The sequence below is a fragment of the Chiloscyllium punctatum genome, chromosome 27, assembly GCF_047496795.1.
Source record: "Chiloscyllium punctatum isolate Juve2018m chromosome 27, sChiPun1.3, whole genome shotgun sequence".
NCBI lineage: Eukaryota > Metazoa > Chordata > Chondrichthyes > Orectolobiformes > Hemiscylliidae > Chiloscyllium > Chiloscyllium punctatum.
In genome coordinates, this window is record NC_092765.1 from 14,378,380 (window position 1) to 14,404,205 (window position 25,826).

The 25,826-nt window shown below is 40.6% G+C and overlaps 1 protein-coding gene across 9 annotated transcripts in view; it reads left to right on the top strand.

Moving 5' to 3' along the window:
• Nucleotides 1-25,826, top strand: part of qkia (QKI, KH domain containing, RNA binding a) — a 105,109-nt gene that overhangs the window by 26,842 nt on the left and 52,441 nt on the right. For all 9 annotated transcript variants that reach the window (XM_072548131.1, XM_072548128.1, XM_072548134.1 and 6 more), the window contains exon 3: nt 24,164-24,280. In XM_072548131.1, the coding sequence (XP_072404232.1) occupies nt 24,164-24,280 (117 nt within the window). The remainder of the gene's footprint in view (nt 1-24,163; nt 24,281-25,826) is intronic.

A 25,826-nucleotide genomic window follows, 5' to 3' on the forward strand; every position in this document is an offset into this window, starting at 1 on the left:
TAAACTGGAAAATGCAGGCAATATTGGTGCTCTTGGAGTAGAATATGATATCATGGACAGCTCTTTTTCAAACAGTTCTTTAATGTTCCTCTTCAAGTGGTGCACAAATATGAATTTCCACTGAGGTATAATCTATGTTTTAAAGGCATGTACAACAGAATTTGTGACATAATCACATTTTATTTCTTGAATGAGAGCCTGCATTATTTTGCTGTTTAAGGGATTTGACCATAGTACTTGATGAACTACCTGTACTTGGGGTTTATTATGTCAAGCTGAGTAGAGACACCCCTGGTAGTTTTGACAAGATTGCATTCTCAGGACTGTAGTATCTGCTTTATAACTTTGAGATGCTGCTATGATGTTTGTCCCCAGATCTGCCAAATTGCAAGATTGAAACAGCTGCCCAAACTGATACCAAGTTCCTACTGGTGCAAATTCAAAATATTTGCTGTCTTAAGGATTAGGTGTATTTGAGCGGATGGGCATATTTTTTCAGACATATTTGTGAATGAGTTAATGATTTTGTAAACTGCATAAATAGTCCTCTTTGCATTTTTGTGAAACTATTCCTGAATCAGCAAGGCTTGATTTAAACTTATTTTTGAATCAAGCTATTCAGGGATGTTATTACACCTCTCCTGGAGCAGATGGACCTTGAAACCAAGCCTCCCAATCCAGGGGCAATACCACTGCACTACACGTACCTAGGCTTGATTCTAAATTTATTTTCAAATGGACATGTTCAGAGATGTTAGTGCACACCTGTGGAATAGGTGGGACTTGAACTCAGGCGCCCCTGATCCAGGGCTAGGGTAACATTACTGCCAAAAGAGGCCATTAAAACTGGTGTCACCCTATTTCTTCAACCTGTTCAGAGATTCTATGCCTCTGGTGCCTCTTGAACTTGGACCTCCTGGTCCAGTGGTAGGGACTCTATCGCAATGACACGAGGGTTCAGGCTTGACTTTAATTTTTAAACTTTTAATGTATTGAGTTAACTGTTCTCAGCTGGATTCTGCAAAAGTGTACTTTATAACCCTTAAGTCAGATTAATCAACAAGGTAAATGGATTAATGTTTCTGATTGTCCCATTTCCATTCCGAGGGTACTGTTTATTTCAGCTGTAATGTCTCCAGTGGGTAAGTAGTTGCTTAAAAATTGCTGTTGGGCAAGGTGCCAAATGGTTACTTGTGACTTGAGTTTGAGCTCTGCTAGTTTTGAGGCTGGGGAAAGAAAAAAAAAACTATAAACCCTTAATTTGACTGAAATATTTGAATTTCTGGTGATTGTATTGGACTATGGTAGTACAGATGTTTCCTACTAATCAAACCTGGCTGATGCAGGTTTCTAAAGTAGATTGCTTGGTGAGCTGCTGAATAGATTTTAGGTTAGCTTGATTTGCAATTTCGCCTACGTAGATAAGCAGGCTACTTTGCAAACACATTCTTTGTTGGGTTGCCTTGTGACAGAGTTCCTGCCCCTGTACTGGGAGGCCTGGATCGAAGTTCCACCTGCTCCAGAGAGGGGGAAGTAGTGGCTTACTAACTTGAGTTTTTTTGAGGATATGACAAAAATGGTTGAGGGAAAAGTGTCTCCATTGAGTTCAGTAAAGTCTTTGACAAGGTCCCTCATGGCAGACTGGTACAGAAACTGAAGTCACGTGATATTAGGGGTGAGTCAGCAAGATGGATACAGAACTGGCTTAGTCAGAGAGACAGATGGTAGTGGTGGAAGGATGCTTTTTGGAATGGAGGGTTGTGACTAGTGTTCCACAGGGATCAGAGCTGGGAACTCTTTGTGGTCTACATAAATGAATTGGAACGAAACAACTGGTGTAATCTTGCAGATGATCCAAAAATTGGAGTTGTGGAGAGTGAGGATTGTCAGGATACAGGATATAAATCAGTTGGAGGCATGGGCAGAAAAATGGCAGATGGAGTTGAATCTGGACAAATGAGCTGATGCATTTTGGAAGGTCAAGTACAGATGGAAAGTATGCAGTGAATGGCAGAGCCTTTAAGAGTATTGATATGCTGAGGCATCTGGGTGTGTGGGTCCACAGCTGAAGGTGGCAGTGCAGGTTGACAAGGTAGTTTAAAGGATAAAGGCCTGTGGCATGCTTGCCTTCATTGGAAGGGGCATTGAGTATAAGGACAGACAGTTATGCTGCAGCTTTATAGAACTTTAGTTAGGCCATACCTGGAATATTGCTTACAGTTCTGGTCACCATACTGCCAGAAGGATGTGGATGCATAGCAGAAGGTACAGAAAAGGTTTACCAGGATGCTGCTTGGTATGGGGGATTTTAACTATGAAGAAAAGATAGGCCAGGTTTGTTTTCAGTGGAACGCAGAAAGTTGATGGGTGACCTGATAGAAGTTTATAAGGTTGTGAATGGCATGGAAAGTAGGAGGCTTTGTTCCCAGAGTGGCGAAGTTAATAACTAGGGGACATGGGTTTGAAGTGTTGGGATGCTTGGAGGAGAAGCGTTATAGAGAGTTGTGGTGAAGTTTGAGATGTGCAAGGTAAGATTTTTCACATGAAGGGCAGTGATTGCCTGGAATGTGCTGCCAGAGGTGGTGGAAACCTCTGATGGATAGCAGCATTCAAGAAACACAGATGAATACATGAATAGGAACTGAATAGAGGAGTATGGATTCTGCAAGTGAAAAGTAGTATGGAAGGGCAAAATGTCAGCACAAGCTTTGAGGGCTGAATGGCCTTTTCATGTGCTGTATTGTTCCTTGTTCTAAATGTGTAATAAATCTCTGAACAGGTTGATTAGAAAAATAGGTTAAATAAAAAAATTAAGTTGTCTCCCTCACTTTCATTTATTTTAATTGCCTGATCTTGACTTGAATGTTTTTAGCCATGATAGTATGAAGGTTACAGCCTTAAACGCAAAATGTAATTCATTTTCTATATTTTGCTATTCTGCAGCCTCTGGTAAATATCTAGGACTGTTTCACTATACTTATCCACCTGAATCGTTTTAGTAGATCTATGAAAACAAAGTTATTGCATTTGTACTGATCAATGAGATAAGGGGTGGTACCTTCAGAAAGACATAGTAAAACAATAAGCGACCATTTTATTTGCTTTAAATTTGTCACCCTGATTACAGACAATGCATTCAGGGCTTAGGAAAAAATATTGTGAAACATTATAGACTTTGAGGGGTGGACAGAACAATTTTAAGATATAAATCCTTTTATCCATCTGATTGGAATGAGGTTTTGGTTTACAAATATGTGGAGAACAGTTAGATTTGCTGAGTTGCATCTCAAGTCTAGTTTGGATTTTTATGGAAAAGTTTTAATGTGCTCAAGGAAGTGGGATGAGGACCTTGCTCAAGTCAAAAAATTACATTCAGCTAATGTTGCCATGTTAAATCTTGTTCGTGACTTGTTGATATGTTTTGACATCAATTATCTTCTGACAGTTAAAAGGACAAATCTGAAAGACACAAAATTGTTCAATTTTAAAGCAAAGTAAAGCTGCAAATGCGATTGGCCTCTTTTCTTAAAATCTAGCCACTACATGAAAATGTAATATTTTAATGTTCCCTTAAATCAAATGTTCCCTCTTTTTCATGTTGCAATATGACTCTGGCTAAAGTTTGGTTAATCAAACACAACAAGCTTGCCTGACCAAAGGCCAGTATGGGTATGTGGTTAGTTTTTTTGGAAATGTAGGAAGCATTTTGGGTTTCACTGATTTTTGCTAAAGAGCTTGTACTGAATTCTAATTTTATTTGGCATGCTTTAAAATATTAAAATATTCCACAAGATGTTATTGGGATATTTTTAGTTGGGAGAAAGGAGTAAAGCTGTGGCATGTTGTATACACTGCACACATTTGCCAGATTATTTTGAGCTATGTTAGCAGATTTTTGAAGTCTTTCTCTGGGAATGCTTTGGGTTTCCAGATTTGAAGCCTGTGGTGATTTTTGTGTTTTTTTTTTAAGGTTGTTTCTATTATTGACTTGTACTTCTAATCACAGTATGGGTTAACCACTGACTTCCTGCATGAGCCATGTAAATTTGATGCGCTTGCCTTTAGCCTGGCATTAAATGTTAGAATCATCTAGTACAGAATGAAGTCGGTCAATACCTATGGACTTCAAATTGAAGTTAATCTACCTCCTCTTGGTGGAGGAAGCATTCTGAATAGTATTTGGCTCACTACCGCAATCTATCAAACTGTTTTGAACCATCTGTTTGCACTTTTCATTCGACCTGTAACGGTTCACTTTTTTTCTCACTAAAAGATAAAGTAATGAACAACATTGTGTGATTAGCACTATTCAAATTCTAGTGCTATCTCACCCTCTGATTTAAGGATGCTTGAGCATTTCTTACTGCTTTGCACCTTTCCCCTTCCTCATAGAATGACCATTGTCAACAAGAGTAAGAGAAGGTAAAGAATGGTGGTAAATATGTGGGGCTCTGGAACATAAGTGGAATAAGAAGAATAAAATAAACTTGTATCACAGACTTGACTTATAAAAATCACATTTAGTTACTTTTGAAAACTCAATGTAGTTGATTTTCTCCAAATAATTTAACATGGCAAATTTCTCATTTTGCTTGACTGTGTCTTATTTACTTGAAGCCCTGATGACCAAGTCAGCTTTGGTTGCATTAATAAATACTAAGGTGTTGCTGTATATTCAAGCTGTGAATTGAAATTATTTAATAAAGTTTAATTTTGTAGTTGATAAATTAAATTATTATTGAATCAGTCACTTGAGGCTAAATGTAAGTTATGGGGAAGAGCAGTTGATTGACCCCAGACCAGAAAAGTATACTGCAGGGAGTTGTATCAGATTTGAGAAATTGTTGGTCAGTTTTTTTGTGTAAGACATTGCAGTTTCTCTTGCCGACATTTTGATGTTGTAGCTAATACTAACTAGTTATGAGGTGCATCTCATCTGAGCAAGCATTCTTGACCTAACGTGACTGAAAATAATGCAGCCTTTATGTCCATGTAGCATACCATGCTAAAACTTTGATTTGGGTTTGTTCTTCCAAAATCAAGGGAGCTTGCTGCAGATAATGGAAATATGAATTCATTTTCCTTCTGTCTGAGCAATGTTCATTTTGAAGATCTGCATAATTGGGACATGAGAAAAGCTGCAGTGGGGACACTTGTCCTCCTTTTGAGATTGGTCATTTGAAATCAGGAGCCTGGATTTTCCTTGCTCAGGTTCTTAAGTCAAACATTTTGTGAGCGCTTATCTGCTTGTTGAAATTTAATTAAAACAAATTTGAAATTAGTAGTTAAGTCTGGTGGGGCTAAAAGTGTTGCATGTGTAGTCTTCAGTTTTCTTTTTTGCGTGATAATTGTTTGTGGTTGTAGGAATCTGCAAGCTACTGAGTTTGTAAAATATCTTTCAAATCCCTATTTAGAAAATCTTTTTCTTTTACAATTGGTAATAAGTAGACTGATTCACAAACAGAAATGTATCTCCTCGAACATTCCTGCCACTGCATGAATTTGCAACACTGCAATTTTGATCCCCAGAGCTTTTTTTTGTATTTATCACCAGTTATTTTGCAGAATTGCTATTTTGGCACTGGTGACCTTGAGTTGAATTTGTGTCAAACTTATTTTTGATTTCCAAAGTTGTGAAAAGGTACATGTCCTGGAGGCAGTCACCCGATGTTAGTAGATCTAGGGTATTATGTGAAGACACTGTAAAGATATGCAATTCCTTCTAAACATTATTAATGACATTTAATCTTATTCAGCACCTTAAGGTTTTGTCGCTGGTATCTTCGATGGTATAGGTAGAAAGTGTATGGGGAAAAAAACTGACTGTTCAGAGGGGGAAAAATCTAGATTAACAGTTGATCTATATTATTCTCTAATTTTGCTGTGGAATTTCTAGAAGAAATCCTGGAAATAGCAGATCAGGCAGTATCTGTGTGAGAGCTTTCAATTCATGACTTAAAACTAGAAAAAGTTGGCGATTACCAGATTATAATGAATATCTGTGACCTGACTCCCACTTGAATTCAAGTTTTTATTCTTCATTGCTGTTGTGTTCGATTTTCTTGATGCCTTTAAAGTATAGAATTGCAAATGATTCTTCCTATAGGCTTTGTGTACTGTTAAACATCCACCATTATACAAACTTCTCTTAGCACAGTTTGTTAAACTAGTTAGACATCTTTTGCAAAATCTGTCAAGGAGTCTTAACTGCTTTTGAATGGTTGATTGCTGCAAGTCCAATCTGAAACTACTTTCTACAGAGTTGACATTAGTACTAAAGATAACTTTTTTTTAATTTAAAATCTGATTTCAGTTAAGCATAGTTTGCCATCGCTTACAGCCACTAATTTTGCATTTGTTCATAACTTTATAGTGAATAGTTGCATGGAAAGTTTTTTTTGCATTTCAGATGCTGCTGCCATTCCACACATTTAAATGCTAAAGAATTGATTGGTGATCACTTTATTTTCATAGAATCCCAAGTGTGGAGATAACCCCCACCCCCAAAGTCCCTGTAACCCCTTGCATTTGTCATGGCTGATTCACCGAGCCTGCACATCCCTGGATACTAGAACAGTACAGGCCCTTTGCCCCTCTATGTTGTGCTGGCCTTTTATCCTCCTCTAAGATCAGCCTATCCAAGAATCACTTAATGTATCTGACTCAACTACCATTGTTGGCAGCGAAATCAACGTTTCGGGCAAAAGCCCTTCATCAGGAAGGGCTTTTGCCTGAAACGTTGATTTCGCTGCTCGTTGGATGCTGCCTGAACTGCTGTGCTCTTCCAGCACCACTAATCCAGTATTTGGTTTTCAGCATCTGCAGTCATTGTTTTTACCATTGTTGGCAGTGCATTCCACACACCCACCCCACACTTTAAAAAAACTACCTTTGACATCTTCCCTAAACCTTCCTCCAATCATTATAAAATTATGTCCCTTTGTGATAGACATTTGCACCATGGAAAAAATGTCTCTGGCTATTCACTCCGTGGCTCTCAACATCTTGTACACTTCTATCAAGTCACCTCTCATCCTCCTTTTTGCTCCAATGAGAAACCCTAGCTGCCTCTGTCTTAAAACGTGCCCTCCAATCCAGGCAACATCCTGGTAAATCTTCCTGTGCACAGTCTCTAAAGCTTCCATGTCTTTCCTATAATGAGGTGACCAGAACTGAACACCGTATTCCTAGGGTGGTCTAACCGGGGCTGTATAGAGCTGCATCATAACCTCACTGCTCTTAAATTCAGTTCCCCTGCTCATGAAAGCCAACACATTATGCACCAGCTTAACAGCCCTATTATCTTGGGTGGCACATTTGAGGGATCTCTGAACATAGACCCCAAGATCCCTCTGTTCCTCCACACTGCCAAGAATCCTGTCTTTAACCCTGCATTCTGCATTCACATTTGACCTTCCAAAGTGAATGACTTCACACTTTTTTTTCCCCCAGGCTGAACTCCCATCTGCCACTTTTTAACCCCGTTCTGCATCCTGTCAATGTCCTGTTGCAACCTACACAGTCCTTCACACTACCCACAACTCCTCAAAACTTTGTGTTGTTGGTGAACTTACTAACCTACTCTTCAAAGTCATTTATAAAATTCGTGAAGAGTAGAGGTCCCAGAACTGATCCCTATGGAACACCACTAGTCACTAAGCTCTAGGCTGAGTACTTCCATCTACCACCACCTTCCATTGGCCAGCCAATTCTGTATCCAGACAACCAGATTTCCCTGTATCCCGTGCCTCCTTGCTTTCTGAATAAGCCTACCATGGGGAACCTTATCAAACGCCTTGCTAAAATCCATGCACACCACATCCACTGCTCTGCCTTTGAAGTGTTCAGTTACATCCTCAAAGAATTCAATAAGATTTGAGGCATGATCTGTCCCTTAAAGCCATGTTGACTATCTCTAATCAAATTGATGTTTCAAATATTCATAAATCAGTCTCAGAATCCTCTCCAATACTCTTCCCACCACTGATTTAAGACTAACTGGTCTATAATTCCCAGGATTATCCCTATTCCCTTGAACGAGGAAGTAACATTTGCCACCCTCCAATCATCTGGCACTATTTCAGTAGACAGTGAGAGCACAAGGATCATCACAAAAGATGCAGCAATCCCTTCCCTCGCTTCCAGTAGTAACCTAGGGTATATCCCATTTGATCCGGTGACTTATCAATCCTTACGTTTTTCAAAATTTTCAGCACATGCTCCTTCCTAACGTCAAACTGTTCTAGCAGAAGTCTGTTTCATGCTGTCCTTGAATGTCAAGATCCCTCTCAATAGTGAATACTGAAGGAAAGTAGTCATTAAGGACCTCCCCCACTTCCTCTGACTCCAGGTGCAAGTTCCCTCCACTATCCCTGATTTGGCACTACCTTCGTCTGGCCATTCTGTTCCTTGTAAGTGTAGAACACCTTAGGGTTTTCCTTAATCCTATCTGCTAAAGCTCTTTCTTGACCCCTTCTAGCTCTCCTAAGTCCATTCTTCACTTCCTTCTTGGCGACCTGTAACCCTGTAAAGCTGTGTCTGATCCTTGGCTCCTCAGTCTTAAGCTTCCTTCTTTCTCTTGATTAGATGTTCCACATCCCTTGTCACCTAAGGTTATTTCGACCTACCATCCCTTCCTTGCCTCAGTGCTAGACAGGTTTGTCCCACTATCAGCAAGTGCTTCCTAAACACCCCTATGTCATGCAGTTCCCTGAGAACATCTGTTCCCAATTTAGGTACCTCTGTTCCTGCCTAAGCATTGTAATTTTCTTCCCCCAATTAAATACTTTGCTGTACTGTCTGCTCCTATCCCTCTCCGTGAGTATAGTAAAGATCAGGGAGTTGTGATCCCTAACACTGAAATGCTCTCCCACCAAGAGCTCTGACACCAGGCATGGTTTGTTGCCAAGTTTCAAATCCAGTTTGGCCTCCCCTCTAGTTGACCTATCTACATTGTGTCAGGAACCCTCCCTGGCCACACCTGAAAAAAGCTGAATATGCAGATCGTGAAGGACCCACTGTGGCTGTTCCCTTCAATGATAGGTAATCTGTTTTGGGGTTTCTGGCACCAGGCATGGCCCTGTGGCTCAGAAGGGGAGGAGGAAAACAGGAGAGGCAAGAGTGATAGGCGATTCACATAGTGACAGGAACAGACAGGAGATTGTGGTCACAAGCAAGACTACATAAACTAAGGTTCCAATCAATATTGGGGAAGTTAAAGTCACCCATGCCAACAACCCTATTACTTCTACAGTGTTCCAAAATCTGACTCCCAATATCTACTCCTGTGTCTCTGTTGCTGTTGGGGGTCCTGTGGAAAACTCCCAATAAAGTGACTGTTGCTTTGCTGTTTCTGACTTTTCCCATACTGACTCCTCGACAATCTCCCTTCCTGCAGCTGTGATCCTATCCCTGATTAGCATTGCCACTTCTCCAATGCAACCCCCCCATTCTTTTTGAAACATCTGAACCTTGGACATCCAACAACCATTTCTGCTCTTATGATATTCAAATCTTTAATGGTCACAACATCAGTTCAAAGTACTGATCTATGCTGTGAGTTTGTCACCTTTATTTCTGATACTAGCATTACAATAGACACTTCAAACCATCGTACTGACTGTACCTTTGCCTTATCAAGTGCCTATCCCTCCTCTCAGACTCTGCGCACTTTATCTGACTGTTCACTAGATACATCTGACCTGTAGCTCAGGTTCCCGCCCCCTGCCAATCTAGTTTAAATCCTCCCGTAGAGCTTTCGCAAACCACCTGTCCAGTATATTGGTGCCCTTCCCAATTGAGGTGCAACCTGTCCTTCCTAAATATTTATCCCCCTCCCTGAAGGTATTCCAATGATTCACATAGCTGAAGCATCCCTCCTACACCAGCCCTGCAACCATATGTTCATCTGCACTCGCTCTCTGTTCTTGGCCTCACTAGCACGTGCCACCCGTAGCAAGCCTGAGAATACTCATCTTCTCGTCCTGCTTGCTGGCTTCCAACCTAACTCCCTATATTTTCTCTTCACGTCGTCCTCCCTTCCCCTACCTATGTCATCAATACAAATTGTGTACCACAACTTCTGGCTGCTCTCCCTCTTAAGAATCCTGTAGACTCGATCCGAGACATCCCTGACCTTGGCACCCAGGAGGTTAAACATACCATCATGTAGTCTTGCTTGTGACCACAATCTCCTGTCTGTTCCTGTCACTATGTGAATCACCTATCACTCTTGCCTCTCCTGTTTTCCCCCTCCCCTTCTGAGCCACAGGGCCATGCCTGGTGCCAGAAACCCCAAAACCGTATACTTATCATTGAAGAGAACAGCCGCAGGGGGTCCCTGCACGATGTGCATATTCAGTTTCTCCTGCCCTCTTTCTCTCTCCTAGGGGTCACCCAGCTACCTTTGTCCTCTAACTTAGGTGTGATTACCTCTATAACTCCTCTCCTTGGACTCCACCAAATGATCTGAAGTTCATCCAGCTCCAGTTCCCTAACATAATCTGTGAGGGTGCACTTCTTGCAGGTGAAGTCAGCCGGAACACCAGTGGTGACCCTTAGCTCCCACGTCCTGTAAGAGGAGCATGCAACTGCCCTAGCCTCTTATTCCCTGTGCTCTAAAGTGCCAAGAGAAATTGGATAAATGGAGAAAAATCCTTGCCATGTCTGGAGGGTTGGTAAGGTCTTTTGTTTTGGTCAGAGGAGGACAGCGGGTGGGAGATACTACATGTGTAGTGTCTCTCGTTTACTCACAACCTGAATATATCAGTTCACATGCCCAGCAATTCCTGTGCTAGTGTCCACTACTGTTGAGCCTTCACTCCGCCTATTCATGAGAAGCCTTAAGAGGGAAATTTAGCTTCCCAGCAGCCCCTGCTCCATGCTCTCACTGCTGTTGCAATGGAGGCTGCTGGCTTGAGCGAAGTTTTTAATAGGACAACTTAACTTCCTGGGTTGATTTTAGCATGGTGAATTCACCTAACCTGCACATCTTTGGACTGGGGAGGAAATGAGAGCACCCAGAGGAAAGACCTGCAGACACTGGGTGAAGGTGCAAACTCTGTAAAGACAATTGCCCAAGGCTAGAACCGACCCCAGGTTCCTGATGCTGAGGCAGCAATGTAATGCCTTCATTTAAAGAGGAAAGAGACAAAAAACAGACAACTATAGGCCAGTTACCTTTAACATCCATTATTTGGAAAATGTAAAAAGGCTATTCTAAAAATTGTAAGAATATTTAGAAGTGAGTTATATGATGAGGCAGAGCCATCATGGCTTTTTGAAGGTGAAATCATATCCGAGAGATCAGGATAAAGGTGAAATAGTGGATGCAATGTTTAGTCATAGTACAACAGCACAGAAACTGACCTTTTTGTCCACGCTGACCAGGTATCTAAACTAAAATAACCCCAGCATATCTCCTTCCCATCCCCTGCCCTAAAAAAAACCCTTGTAGATTTGTTCTGTAACCTTTTTCTAGTTTAACAACATCTTCCAATAATAGGGTGACCAGAGTTGTATGCAATGTTCTAAAAGGTGTTTGATAAGTAGCTTCATTTATGGTACCTTAAGGTAATCGCCCATGGTTTTTGAAGTAGGACAACTAACAGGTGGAATATAACGTGGGAAAACATTAGATTATGTACTTTAGTGAGAAGAACTGGACAGCATGGTGACATGATAATTATCACTTGAGTTACTACCAGGGACTGAAGAGGTTGGTACAGACTGAGCTCTGTTTGCCCTGTAGGTATTTTGATTCACAAATCAAAGAATAGAGGAGCTAAATGTGGCTACAGAACACAGGGACTTGGGCGTCATCTTGCCTGAATCACAAAGCTAGCATCCTGATTCAGCGGGTAGTAGGGAAAGCCAATAGGGTGTTGGCTTTATTTCAAAGAGAATACAGTATTTTTAAAAAATTAGCTGAAATTATACAAGACACTAATCAGACCACAGTTCGAATACTGTGAACAATTGTTTTGGTGCCCTTTTTCATCTAAGGAATGATACACTGGCATTGGAAGTACTCCAGAGAATGTTTTGAGGCTGATATCAGGTATGGAGAGACTCCTTTACAGACTTGAATTGTTTGGGCCTATACTCAGAACAATGAGAAACAGCTGTATTGAAATACAAGATTTTAAATGGACCTTGCAGGATAAATGTGGATAAGAGGGCCTAATCTCAAATAGGTTGCATGTTTGAGACTAATGATGAGGAATATCTTTGCAGAGGATATTGAATCTCTGGAATTCTTTACTGTAAAGGGCTCCCCTTTTCCCCACTTAAAAGCATTAATTGCAAACTTTTCATAGGTAACAGCTCGATTTACATCTGGCTCAACCATGTCATTAGTCGTACATAATATTTTTGTTTATTACATGTTTGGAGAGCTAAATTGACCCTGTTTGCACCATGTTTGTTTTTGTTTGTTTGCAAGCCAGTTTTCTGTAGCTTTTTATTCGTAAAAGAGTTTAATAACCTCTATATTGATCAATGGGGAATATCCCTCAGTATTTCCTATTCAAGTAGACTGCAGTTAGTGTGTGTATACAGTGGAAATGAGAGCAGTTGGTTAGTCCATGTCTTGCAGGCTGGGTTTCTGGAAAAACTGTTTAGTTGGGTGTTCTTTTGTAAATTGGAAGTTGGTTATAACACTTCAGCTATTAAATGTGGAATATAAACCTGATACTTGGTCAGACTGCAGTATGTAGAAATGTCTGTCACCACCATGCTGTGACATTGCAGAATTCCACTGTTGGCATTATCGTCTCCAGTAGCTAGGCAGGCAAACTGGAAGATAGGTGCTCTTTGTTCTGTTCTGAAAAATTGTTGCAGCAGGTTGAATTTAATAATCAGTTGACTGAGACTGGCTGAGAATACCAAAAAGAAACAGTCAAATTTAAACATCAGGAAAGGGATATAGCAAAATATGAAAAGTAGCTCTGCTAAATTTAGTAAAGGCCAGCCTAGAATTCTCACTTTTTTAAAATTTGTTTTCACGTAGAATTTAGCTTTTTCATTGAGCAAGTTGGCACTGGGCCATCGGTGTTTCCTGTGCACTGGTGAATTTTGAGTTTAGATCTATGTGCTGCCCACAGTTAAAGATTTGATATATTACATAGGTGGATTTCTGGATAGGAGGAAGCTTCCTTGTGCATAGTGCCTCAGATGGTCTTTGGCCTCCTGATTTTTCATAACGTTGGAAGTGATTGAACCTAACTTGAGGTTCAGTTCCAGGTATTTATGATAATATCAGTGAGCTAATAGGAAAAAGCCTTTCAGTCCAATTACGTAGTTGTTGGTCAAAAACAACTGCCTAATTGTTCTAATCTAGTTCTTCAACATTGGCCCAAAACACACTGCCTTTGCATCATGTTCACTTCTCAATACTTAAATGTCATGCGGGTTTCTATCTCTGACACACACTTGCAGTGCGTTCCAGATTCAAAACTTTTCCCCTTAATCTCTTCTAAGCTTTCTGCCCTTACCTTTTAAAATCATGTCTCCTAGTCATTGATCCCTCCCAAGTGGAAGAGTTTCTTCCTGTCTACCCTCCCTAAGCCTTTCATAATTTTATTGATCTCGATCATGTTCTACCCCTCCCCCATCCCCTCTGATTTTGGGCTGATTCAACATGGTTTTATAAAAGGAAAAAGGCATTTGGCAGATTTTTTTGAAGATGGAATCAGTGAAGTGGTTAGAATCAGTTGCATCATACCTAAGTTTTCAAAAGGCAGTGCAACAGAGTTTTTTGTGCACAATGTAAGTGTCATTCTGTTTTCTCCCCCCAAAGTCGGAGCAAAAAGCTTTACCTCCTTCTTCCCTCTGAGCCCTGGAGGGGGAGAGAATGAACTCCCATGTGCACAGAGACATTAGTTCATGGTCTTCTTTGGAAGCGTAGTTTCTTAATGAATTATAGTCATTTTACAGGGAGGAGAGTTCCGATAAGGCAATATACATACTGGGTGACTGTTACAATCAGTGTCATAGTAAAGATTAAGCCATCTGTCGTTGCACAATGTATGTTCTTAACCTTAACTGGCTTCACCTATGAATACTTTTCATCTTGTTAAAGTGACCTTACAATACTGAATGCTTCCGATATGTTGAATGGCTGTACAAAATGAATGCTTTTCCACCTTGTTAACCTATTATCCTTGCCTCTAGTACCCCTTTGTTAACTGCAAGTTCTTATCTGATTTGAGACATGCTCAGCTGATCCTGGTTTTTTCGTAAAACGCAGAACTTACTCTTTTCCCTACCTGCTATACCCTATACACATTCTCTTAAGGAGTTCATGGGATTGGAGATATTGTGGTAATATTAGGGAATGGGTTAACTGACCAGGGATAAATGGGGCATTTTTCCAGCTGGCAGGCTGTAAATGTAGTGCCACAAAGATCATCATGTCTCTTACCATTTGGATGAAAAAGATCAAGAATAGTACATTGGCTTTGTATCATTAACAAACATATAAACTGAGGGTGGCACAAGCTGCCATGGGGCAGGTTGAGAGAGAAGGCAGTTGTTGGCAAGCTACAGTGTGGGGAAATAACTTTAGTATGAGAATGAAAAAAATGTTAAAGGTGCAAAACTTCTAAGATGTTGCTGTTTAAAAGGAAGCTAGGTTTACTGATTCAAGAAGTGCTGCAATTTAGAAGGCAAAAGGCACGTTGATCCTTGGAAAATGAAGTATTGAAAGTGCTGCATTGGTGTAGGTGTTTCATGAGATGGCACTTGCAGGCTGTATGCTGTTTTCACTTCTACGCAAGGGTCAATATAAACTTGAAGTCGTGCTGTGAAGGTTAGTTTTGCTGGAATGACAGTCATATGATAGACTAATTTTCTGGAGTTTAGTAAAATGAGCATTAGTCTAAAATGAGCATTAATCTAACATTCTGAGGGGCCTTGACAAACATGTAGGTTTCCCTGGCTGATGTGTCTAGAACGCAGGCACAGTCTTGGAATGAGAAGACTGAATTTGGGACCGAGATGCAAATGTTCCTTAATGTGAGAATTTTGAATCTTTGAAAATTTCCAGAATACTCAGTAGAAAATCCACAACATAATTTTGGATGTCTTAAGACATGAGAGGCAGGAAAGTGGAGTTTAGACTTAAAATCAGCCATGATTGCTGAAAAGAGACATGTTGCCAAAGTGTGTTTTTTGCCTTCTGCTCAATCAGTATAAATGCAAAAATGCTGGTTTCAAACAACTACAGGCAAAAAGGATGCTTGGTTGTTGAGTGAACTATGCCAGAATCTCAGCCATGGAGTGCAGAAAGTCCACATATGTGTACAACACACCATAAAGCAAATGCCATGTTGGCCTTTATTGGAAAGGGATTGAAGTGGAGAAATTGAGAAACCCTGAATAGGTTTAGGGTGAGGAGAAATATTTAAAAGGGCCCTAAAGGGCAGCGTTTTCACACAGAGGGTGATGTGTATATGGAATGAGTTGCCAGAGGAAGTGGTGGAGACAGGTATGATTACAACATTTAAAAGGCATTTAGATAGTCTATTTCTCTCAACCCTTCCTGTTCACCCAAGTTCTGGAAAATGGGGCTATATTAGTTTAGGGTATCTGGTCAGCATGGACCGAAGGGTCTGTTTCCATGTTGTGTATCTGTATGATTCTATGGCCAGTTGCCCAAGATTTTGATGAAACCAGGCCTGAAATAGTAGATACTGTTTTGGTCTAAATTACTGCCTCCAATTATGGCATAATGTGATAGTGTTAGGCTCTTTTCCTGAGGTTTCACACACTAGATGCAATTCGCGCACACCAACTTCTTCAAACAGTTTATTAAAGCCTGGGTGACCCCCTTGATACACTTTGCAGGCATGCAAAGTCAAGTCAGAAGCCCTGAACAAAGGAAACACATGATCTTTTATACAGGTCAGTTGGTAATGCTCACAGGTATTCTCCTGAAAGCCCCTCCCCAAAAAAAACACATGTTCCCCAGGTGCAATGATAGAATCAGGTCATCCTCAGAGATACTGTTAATGTCCTAATCCTGGGGGGTTGTTATGCATATGATTTCCTGACTCACTGATTTCCCCAGACAATGTAGGTGTGAAATACTTCAGATTACAGGGGTGATTGGCTGGGGCATGGCTATGAAAGCATTTCTGAATGGAAGGGGCAGAATGAGAATTTAATTTGATAGTAATAGAATAGTAAATGTCTGCCCACATTAAGGGTGGATTACAATGGATAGTCAGCTAAACCCCTGCATGCTATCTGAGACAGAATGTCTTCCCCCACCCCCCTCCTTCCAGAATGTTCAGTTTCTTGGCAACAGTATAGTTTAACCCTTTAATATTACAATAGTTTGCAAAATTCATCTCTAGGATGATTCCTATGGTAGGCTGAGTAAATTGGGCTGATTCACTGGAGATGAGAATGAAGAGAGATCTTGTTAAGACATGCAGATTTGTGAAGAGCTGATAAATTGGAGATTTTCTTTGTATTTGCTAATCACTGAAAATAGTCAGCAGTCACATGACACCAAGTTATGGTCCAGGTTTATTTGAAATCGCAAGCTTTCAGAGCTTTTCGCACCTTTATCAGGCAAAGTGGAAAGAGGCACGCAGGTACAATTTGTAGGCAGAGACATCATAACATAATTCTAGTAACTGAGTGTCAAAAGGTGGTACAAACGATGAGTGGAGTATTGACAGCTGAATAACAAATCTTTGCAGTGATCAAAAGTATCTAACCGTGTAAGTAAGGTGTCAGGAGCCGAATAAAGTTAAAAATCACACAACACCAGGTTATAGTCCAACAGGTTTAATTGGAAGCACACTAGCTTTCGGAGCGACGCTCCTTCATCAGGTGATTGTGTGATTCTTTGTACACCCCAGTCCAACACCGGCATCTCCAAATCAGGAGCTGAATAGTAAGTGAAAGGGTGACCTGTAATCTGATTAAGGCAGAGATAATTGCAAGTATAAAATGTTGTTGCAATCATTTTGTTTCAAGCACTATCCTATTTTAGTTTTTGTAATTATCTCTTTGCCTTAGTTAATTGACATGGGGTGGGGCCACCCACACACTCTGGTACATCGATGATTTAATTGTTGCTTCCCCCGCCCCTGGAATTGGAAAAATTTCAATTTTACTTCCAATTTCCACCTTGCACTCTCCTTCACCTTATTCATCTGACTCATCCCTTCCTTGACATCTGTTCCTATCTCTGGGCAATGACAGGCCGCCAACATCCATTGATCCCCACGGTTACTGACTATAAATCCTCCTGTCTCTCTGTAAAGACTATTTTGTTCTCCCCATTTCTACACTTCCATTGCATCTCTTCTGATATGCTAACTTCTACAAGGGGACTTCTGTTATGAATGTAAGGTGTACTGTACCTTTTGAGAGCTAGCAAGAACTTAAAGAAGCACACCGTGCTAGAGAATTTACAATGTAAGTTTTGCTTCAGAGCAGCTAGCACGGCTGGGTTGCCTGGAGACAAAAACAGATTCAAGTTTGCTAATCAGTTTAAATTATACCCCAAAATACCAACCTCCAGTCAAGTTTGAATTTAGGATAGTGGCAATATTAAAAACCAACGAAACAATCTGATGTTTTGGGGTAGAGGACTGGGGAAAATTGAACAGTTGGAGGGGAGAACTGCCAAGCCACCAGCATGTACAGAATGCCTAAAACACCGATCTCTTAAAGGTACCTTTATCTATCAATGACCTGTGAAACAAATCTCTTAAGATGAAAATCTAGAGAAGAAGGTACAAAGGGAAGGTTTGACAGCTGCCTGGTTTTGAAATTTGAATTTTTGGTAAATCTTATTCTGGTTTTATTGGACCAGTATTGTAGAAGGGAAAGTAAAAGATAGGTTAGAGGAAGGAATTGCAAGGAGTTGTTAATTGTTATACTTTGAAATAGTTAATTTTTACTTTAAATAGTTCTTGGCCTTCCGAATTTTCAGATTACTGCACGGGATAAATCTTGTGTTACTGGTTTAGATTAAGCAAGGGGGTTTTAACCCGTGTCGTAACACTACTTTCCTCAATCACCATACCATCCTCTACCCCAAAACATCAGATCGTTTTGTTGGTTTTTAATATTATCAATATCCTAAATTCAAACTTAACTGGATTTTGGGGTATAATTTAAACTGATTGGCGAGGCCCTCAGCTGTGTAAGATCCATCCCCTACCCCCTTGACCTCACCTACCATCCCACCAGCATCCACATCCAAAGGATCACTAGCTGTCATTTCTGCTACAACTGATACTACTAGTTCCCTGCCTTACCTTGTCAGTCTTCCACAAGGACTGTTACCTCTGGGACACCTTAGTTCACTCCTCCATTCTCAACATCTCTCATCCCTCCCCTCCATGGCACCATCCCATGCAGTCACAAGAATTTGCCTGTTTACTACTTCCAGCCTTGCTGTCCCAAGTCCCCAGACGTGCTTTTCAGCTGAAACAGCAATTAGCCTGCATTTTAACTCCATTTAAGCTACTGGATTCACTCTTCACATTATGGCTTCCTCTATGTTGGGAAGACGAAGTGCAGACAAGGTGATAGCTTTGCAGAGCTCGTATGTTCAGCTCGCACCATGTGTTTCTGGTTGCCTGCCATTTGAATGCGCAACTGTGTTCCCGAACAAAATCTGTCTCCAGCTTGCTGCAGTGTTCCAGTGAAGCTTAGTGCAAGCTAGAAGAATAACTCGTTTTCTGCTTGAGAGCCCTGCAACCTTTAGGACTCTATATAGAGTTCAATAATTTTAGGGCCTTGGGAGAAAGTACTATGTTTTTACACCAACCCCCACATACCAGACCTTGTCATCACTTGGGCTGCTACCACTGAGGTGGTTTTCCTGAGATTTCACATACTTGATGTAATTTGCACTCACCAACTTCTGCAAATAGTAAACGTTTATTGAAGATTGCATGAGCTAGGTGACCCCCTTGATGCTCTCTTGCAGGCATGTGAAGTCGAGTCAGAGGCTCTGAACAAAAAAACACATTCCCTTTTACAGGTTGGTTGGTCATGCTAACAGATACTCTGGCCCTCTCTCTCTCTCTCTCTCTCTCTCTCTCTCTCTCTCTCTCTCTCTCTCTCTCTCTCTCTCTCTCTCTCTCTCTCTCTCTCTCTCTCTCTCTCTCTCTCTCTCTCTCTCCCTCCCCCCCCAGTCACGTGGCACTGAAGACAGCCCCCAGCCACTCCCTCAGTGACATGTTACCCCAGGTACAATGAAATGAGATCATCCTCTGAGATAAAGCAAATGTAAGTGCCGTAATCCTAGGGAATTGTTATGCGTACAATTTCCCTAGACAATGTAGATATGATGTGTCCTAGTTTCGGGGTGGCCCTGCAAATGGGTTATGGCTGCACTGCTTCCTCAAACGATGCAGGTGTGATAAGCGTCAGCGTCAGGGATGATCATGCAAGCGAACCTGATTGCTTGGAGGGTGGCTATGGAAGTATTTCTGAATGGAAGAGACTGCATAATAGTTTGATTTAATAATGGGGGAGTAGTAACAAATGACTGTCTAAATGGAGTGGGAGTCATCCGCATTCCTGCATGAATCGTCCCCACCCACTTCTAGAATGTTCAGTCAGTGCAGTTTAACCCTTTTAATATTACATTAATGTCCAGAGAGAGATTTTAATCTTTTAATATTACACCGCAAACAACCTATTATCAGCCGCTAATGGTCCCTGTTAGCTTTTTATACTTGCAGGCTGACATTTTATCCATTCCTTTGTCAGCCCAGCTGTTTCCCTCAATCAGCTCTGTCTCTACTTATCGTTTCCACCTTTCTCACCCTTCATCTTTACAGGAATATTTTGGCTCTGTACTTGTGCTATTTTTTTTCATTGACGATTCCCAGTCCATATTGACCAGATCCTGTCGACTTGACATCGAAGATGCAGCAATCCTTGCCTGATTTACAATTTTTTAGTTCCCACCTGTTTTTATCCTTTTCCGTAATTACCTTTTTAAAATGAGTTATGGTCGCTATCACTGAGATTTCCCCCCCCCCCAATCCAAAACTGACATTTGCAGAAACTTACCTGGTTCTAATCTCGAAAATATGGTCTAGCGTTGCTGTCTTTTAGAACTTAGTATGCACTGGCTTAAACAGTGGGCGGCACGGTGGCACAGTGGTTAGCACTGCTGCGTCACAGCGCCCGAGACCCGGGTTCAATTCCCGCCTCAGGCGACTGACTGTGTGGAATTTGCAAGTTCTCCCCGTGTCTGCGTGGGTTTCCTCCGGGTGCTCCGGTTTCCTCCCACAGTCCAAAGATGTGCAGGCCAGGTGAATTGGCCATGCTAAATTGCCCATAGTGTTAGGTAAGGGGTAAATGTAGATGTAGGGGTATGGGTGGGTTACGCTTCAGCGGGGCGGTGTGGACTTGTTGGGCCGAAGGGCCTGTTTCCACACTGTAAGTAATCTAATCTAATCTAAACTCTCCTGGAAATGTTTTAAGAATTCCGCGCCCACCCCCACCCCCCCAATTTTTGTCTATCCCAGTAATATTTAAGTTGAAATCCCTTACTATTATATCCCTATTAATTTTACTCCATTCGCTTGCATATCTGTCGTTCTGTCCCACCCTTGGTATTTGGAGTTTATTGTGCACTGAGCTATACGATTGTTCCCTTTTTCAAGTTCTACTTGGATGTTTCCTCAATTGAGGCCATATAAAATATCATCCCTCCTTTATTGCAGTAATTGACTCTTAGCCTTCTGTTTCACCTAGAGGTTGTATGGTCTAGAATATTTACCTATCAGCCTTGCGCCTTCCTCAAACTTGTATCTGCAGTGACAGTGATATCCCCTAGGTGTTACTCAACATCCTCCACTCATATGTTTTAATCACGTGCTTGCTTGCTTACAATAAATGTCATCCAACTTTGCCCCATTCTTGTGTCTTAAGTTTTATATATGCTGCATCTTCCAGATTGATTTTGTTTCTTGTCTGTATTTTGCTGTGCATCATCCCCTATTTTACATCCACTCTCCATCTGGGGCTTTTCATACCTTCTCACAGGTCACCTGTTCCTTCCCTGACTTCTGTTAAGTTGCAGGCTGACCAAGTCTAAAATGTGCTATCCATGTCAATCTCAGTCTTGCAAATGCAGTGCTGTGCCTCCAGCTGATGTTTAGCTCTTAAAACTTAGGGCTTAAGCTGATCAAACCAGTGGCACTGGCAGATGCGATCATCCAGAATTCCAGGCTAAGACATCCTACATAATTTGTCAACCTTTTGAAATTCTGATATGAATGCTATTGAAGTTAGTTTAGTTGCAGTCCCTACTGGCCTGATTTGGACCTTGAATCTCAAGCTTTTATTGAGAAAGTCCATTGCTGCAGGTTTGTTCTTGCTGCTGCTCTGACTTGGGAGAGTTGACAGCCATGAAAGCCATTGTCTGAGAGAAGATTGTAGCTTAACTAGTTTTAAGATTGCTGGATCTCCAATAGAAAAATAAAATGAGAGTAAATGTATTTTGTATTCTTGTGAACAAAGATACAAAATGTTTGTGATAAATTAGTACATGCAAAATTGAAATTGATCATTCAGAATATTGTCTGGAGAAAATGTAATGGTCACAAGTATAAATCTTGTTGCGGTAAAATCTGAAGACTTGTGTGATTGTGTAAATATGTTCAAACATAATTGAGGCTGATGGAATTTCCATAATACTACAGGCAATGACACTATTATCTTAAATCAAGGGGTCCTCATCTGCATAGGAGAGGGAATAAGCATTTTAGTTGGAAATCTTGGGAAGAATGGAATTGAGTGGAATGAAATCACTTTCTCAAACTGATAGTCATAGATGTATAAGCATGGAAACACTCCCTTCGGTCCAACTTGTCCATGCTGACCAAATATCCTAACCTAATCTAGTCCCATTTGTCCCATATCCCCCTCAACCCATCATATAACCATCCAGATGCCTTTTAATGCTGTGATTGTACCAGCCTCCTCCACTTCCTCTGGCAGCTCATTCCATCCATGTATTGAAAAAGTTGCGCCTTAGGTCCCTTTTAATGTGAGAGGAGAAAGATATAAAACAATACTCTCTCTAGCTCTGGACTCCCCCCATCCCAGGGAAAGGACCTTGTCTATTTATAAACCTCTGAGGTCACCCCTCAACCTCTGACACTCCAGGGAAAACAGCCCCTCCTTGTAGCTCAAATCCTTCAACCCTGGCAACATCCTTGTAAATCTTTTCTGAACCCTTTCAAGTTTCATAACGTCCTTCTGATAAGGAGACGAGAATTACACAATATTCCAACAGTGGCCTAATCGATGTCCTGTACAGCCGCAGCATGACCTTCCTAACTCCTATACTCAATGCTCTGACCAACAAAGGAAAGCATACCAGATGCCTTCTGCACCATACCCTATCTACCTGTGACTCTACTTTCAAGGAACTATGAACCGACATCTAAGGTCTCTGTTCAGTAACACTCCCCAGGACCTTACTATTTAAGTGTATAAGTCTATGATAATGTGGAATTATATTGTAGTGGTCGAAACTGTTAAGATCCCAGCTAATGTGTTAATACCAGACAAGTGAATCCTAGAAATGAACCTGGTTTGAGCAAAGTAGCCTCTTATTGATGCATATGTACACAAATGCTGTGGATGTTGCTTATTAACAAAAAGATTATTAACCAAAACAGAACACGAGAGAATAAACCAAACCACCAACTTAATCAGATTTTAAGGCAGAAAATGCACCTAAATTGCCAAAGCCAGCATTTGAAGAGTGCCAAAACACACACCGGGTACAGTATAGTACTCACCCTCATTCCTGTATTAAACATACTCGAAGTCACTTTAATTTTTGGACTGAAATAATAGATATCTCCAGATGGAAGCTATTAGGCTACTACTTAAAGCTTTAAGTCTTCAGGATGTTATCCCAACAATTCTGGTTTTCGGCAAACACTGACTTACTATCTATGCTTCCCTATTCAGGAGCACTACACTATGCAGCTGTCCTATTCCAGGTACTTCACAGGACTGCTCCATTCAAAGTAAAAGCTGAATTTCCAAATTAAGTTCTGCATTTTTCTGGTCATTGCAGATAAGTGTTTGCTATAATTAAGGATGAATACTTTGTTTTCCTGTGCATGTTATCTTGAGCACATATGGAAGCAACGTTTTTGGTTCATTTATTTGGTCACTTAGTGCAGGATCCTAAAGAATGAAAGTTAAGAATGGAAAATCCTGCTGCCTTTGTTTTTAGAACTTATCTTTGAATGTCAGTTTGTAGATTTCCTGTCTCACTTACAGTTCCTAAGCAATCCTGGAACATCTGGCTGTTCTAATGATGTTTTCAGAGTTAATTAAACAACTTGTATAGTGATATTGTTAAATTGGGTCACTTCCTGTTTAGTTTACATATTTCCCTCATTCCTTTTTTAAAACTTTTCCTTTCAGGTAAGAGCCAAAAATTGGTAATATTTGGTCTGACAGTGAAGAAATTATTTCCTTAGTTGCACAATCTCTCCAATCCCTTTCTTTTCACCCCTGTTCTACTGGATTTTGTCTTACTCTTGACTGTCATGTCTTTTCACTGAAGCTATTCCTATCTTTTCTAATTCACTTCCTTTCAGGCTTCTTAAACTTCCAAAATTCAACATTTAGTTTTAGAAGAAAAATTGCACCTTGTGGGGCATGTCTTAACTAATGGGTTACAACGATTCCAACATTTGTTTTAAAACAGTTCAAATAGTAGGTATAATAACTGGTTAATTTTCAAAATTCAAATATTTTAAAAATTGAGTATTCATGTGAGACCGTTTAACTCGTTTTCTCCTACAAGTATGTCCAACTTCTCACCTGCTGTCAACCTGAAAATTGCAACTTCTAGAAGTTGATTTATTTGAGATTTGGTCCGGATAATTTTCGGAGCCGTGAATCAAATTTATGAGAGCATAGTTAATTATGGTAAACTAATTTGGCATTTTGAGTATAACTTGTTTTAATATTGTAATGTAAACGCTGAAAACTTGGAAAAAATTTGTGCAAATTTGTTTCCATCAAGATGTTGGCAATCTGAATTGAAAGCTACTTTATATTTAAGTATTTAGAAAGTCCAATCTTCGCAGTATTACTAGTGCATCACGTGTTCTAACATTATCTTTTTTTTAATTCCCTTCAGTTTAACTTCGTTGGTAGAATCCTGGGCCCAAGAGGACTCACAGCAAAACAACTGGAAGCAGAGACTGGTTGCAAGATCATGGTTAGAGGGAAAAGTTCAATGCGGGACAAAAAGAAGGTAAGGCCAACATAAAATTAGTGCAATCCAGCCTGCAGATTATCATAAGAACATTGAGTGGAAGCAGGAGTAGCCCTTTCAGTCTTTTGAGCCCTTGATGTGTTTTAATATGTAGAGGTCTATTAACCCTGGCTTGAAAAAACTTGATGACTGAACCTTTGCAACCCTGTGGAGATTCCAATGAATCACTATTCTCTCAGTACAGAAATTGCTCATTGTCCGTGCTAAATGGGCTGCCCCTTATTCTAAAACTCTTCCCACCTCTCAGTTCTGGACATCAGCCAAAGGGAATAACCCTCCTGTATTCATCCTGTAGGTTCTTTTAATTTTGTATGTTTGAATGGGATTACCCTTCTAACCTCCAACCCATTCTTTATAATTCCTCATAGGGCAGTCCATCCGTCTCAGGAATTAAATTGGTAAACCCTTTTTATTTTCCTCCATCTGGAGAGTATACCTTTCCTTGAACAAGGAGACCAAAACTACACACACTAATTCTAAAGATTGCAGTGAGACTTTACAGGAGGCTTTGATTATAGAAGTAATAAGGTTGACGTAATGTGCTGCTTTGTTAGTTGGTGATACCTGTGTTTTAACTGATATATGTGAGCAGGATATCAAAGACTGTTTTCAAATTCAGCACTTCATGCAACAGTCTTATGTTGTCCTTAACTTTTTGAAAATGCTTATACAAATATTGTATTTGATTGTATTTATTGTATGGCATCTTGTTACAAAATAGTGGGAAGTGTTGTATTATGTCTCTGCATCTTAAAACAAAAATAAACCAAAACACAATATAAAGGCAGAAAAATGAAATAGAAAATCTAACTGTACAGTCCTCACATGCTGTCTTGAGCATGGTAGCTAGGCATGAATCCTGTGTTGTCGCTGGAACAAAACATTCTTTGCCATCTACCCTCCACTGATGCCATCACCACCAGTGAGTCCTCAGTGGACCTAGCTGATGCAGCTGCTAATACTGCTGGGTCTCTTAGTGGACCCAAACTTGCCGCTATTGCCTCTCCTCTGAATGGTCTGGCACTAAAATTTAATTTGTCCCCTTGTTCTAGACCACCCACCCCCAAACCAGTGGGAAAAACTTATTATCTTGAAGACTTCAAAGTCAAAGAAAAGACACTATCTCTTAAATTCTAGGTGAAACAGCCCTAATTTGAATAATCTCAATTTAACTTCTGAAGTCTACACACTGTCCCTCCAAGGCTAATATATGCTCCTTGAGGTTGGTGCCCAGATCTGCACTGTACTTGATTGGGGTCTAACCTGGGTTCTGTATAAATGCAGCATAACTTCTGTTCCTTGTACTCCAGTCCTCCAGATATAAAGGTCAGCATTCCATTAGTTTTTTTGATTGCTTTCTGCACCTGTTTGTGGCATTTTAAGCTATCTATGCGACTGAGCTCAAAGTATCTCTAGGCATCTACTGTATTAAACTTAATACTGTCTAGAAAATAAGACCATAAGACATAGGAGTGGAAGTAAGGCCATTCGGCCCATCGAGTCCACTCCGCCATTCAATCATGGC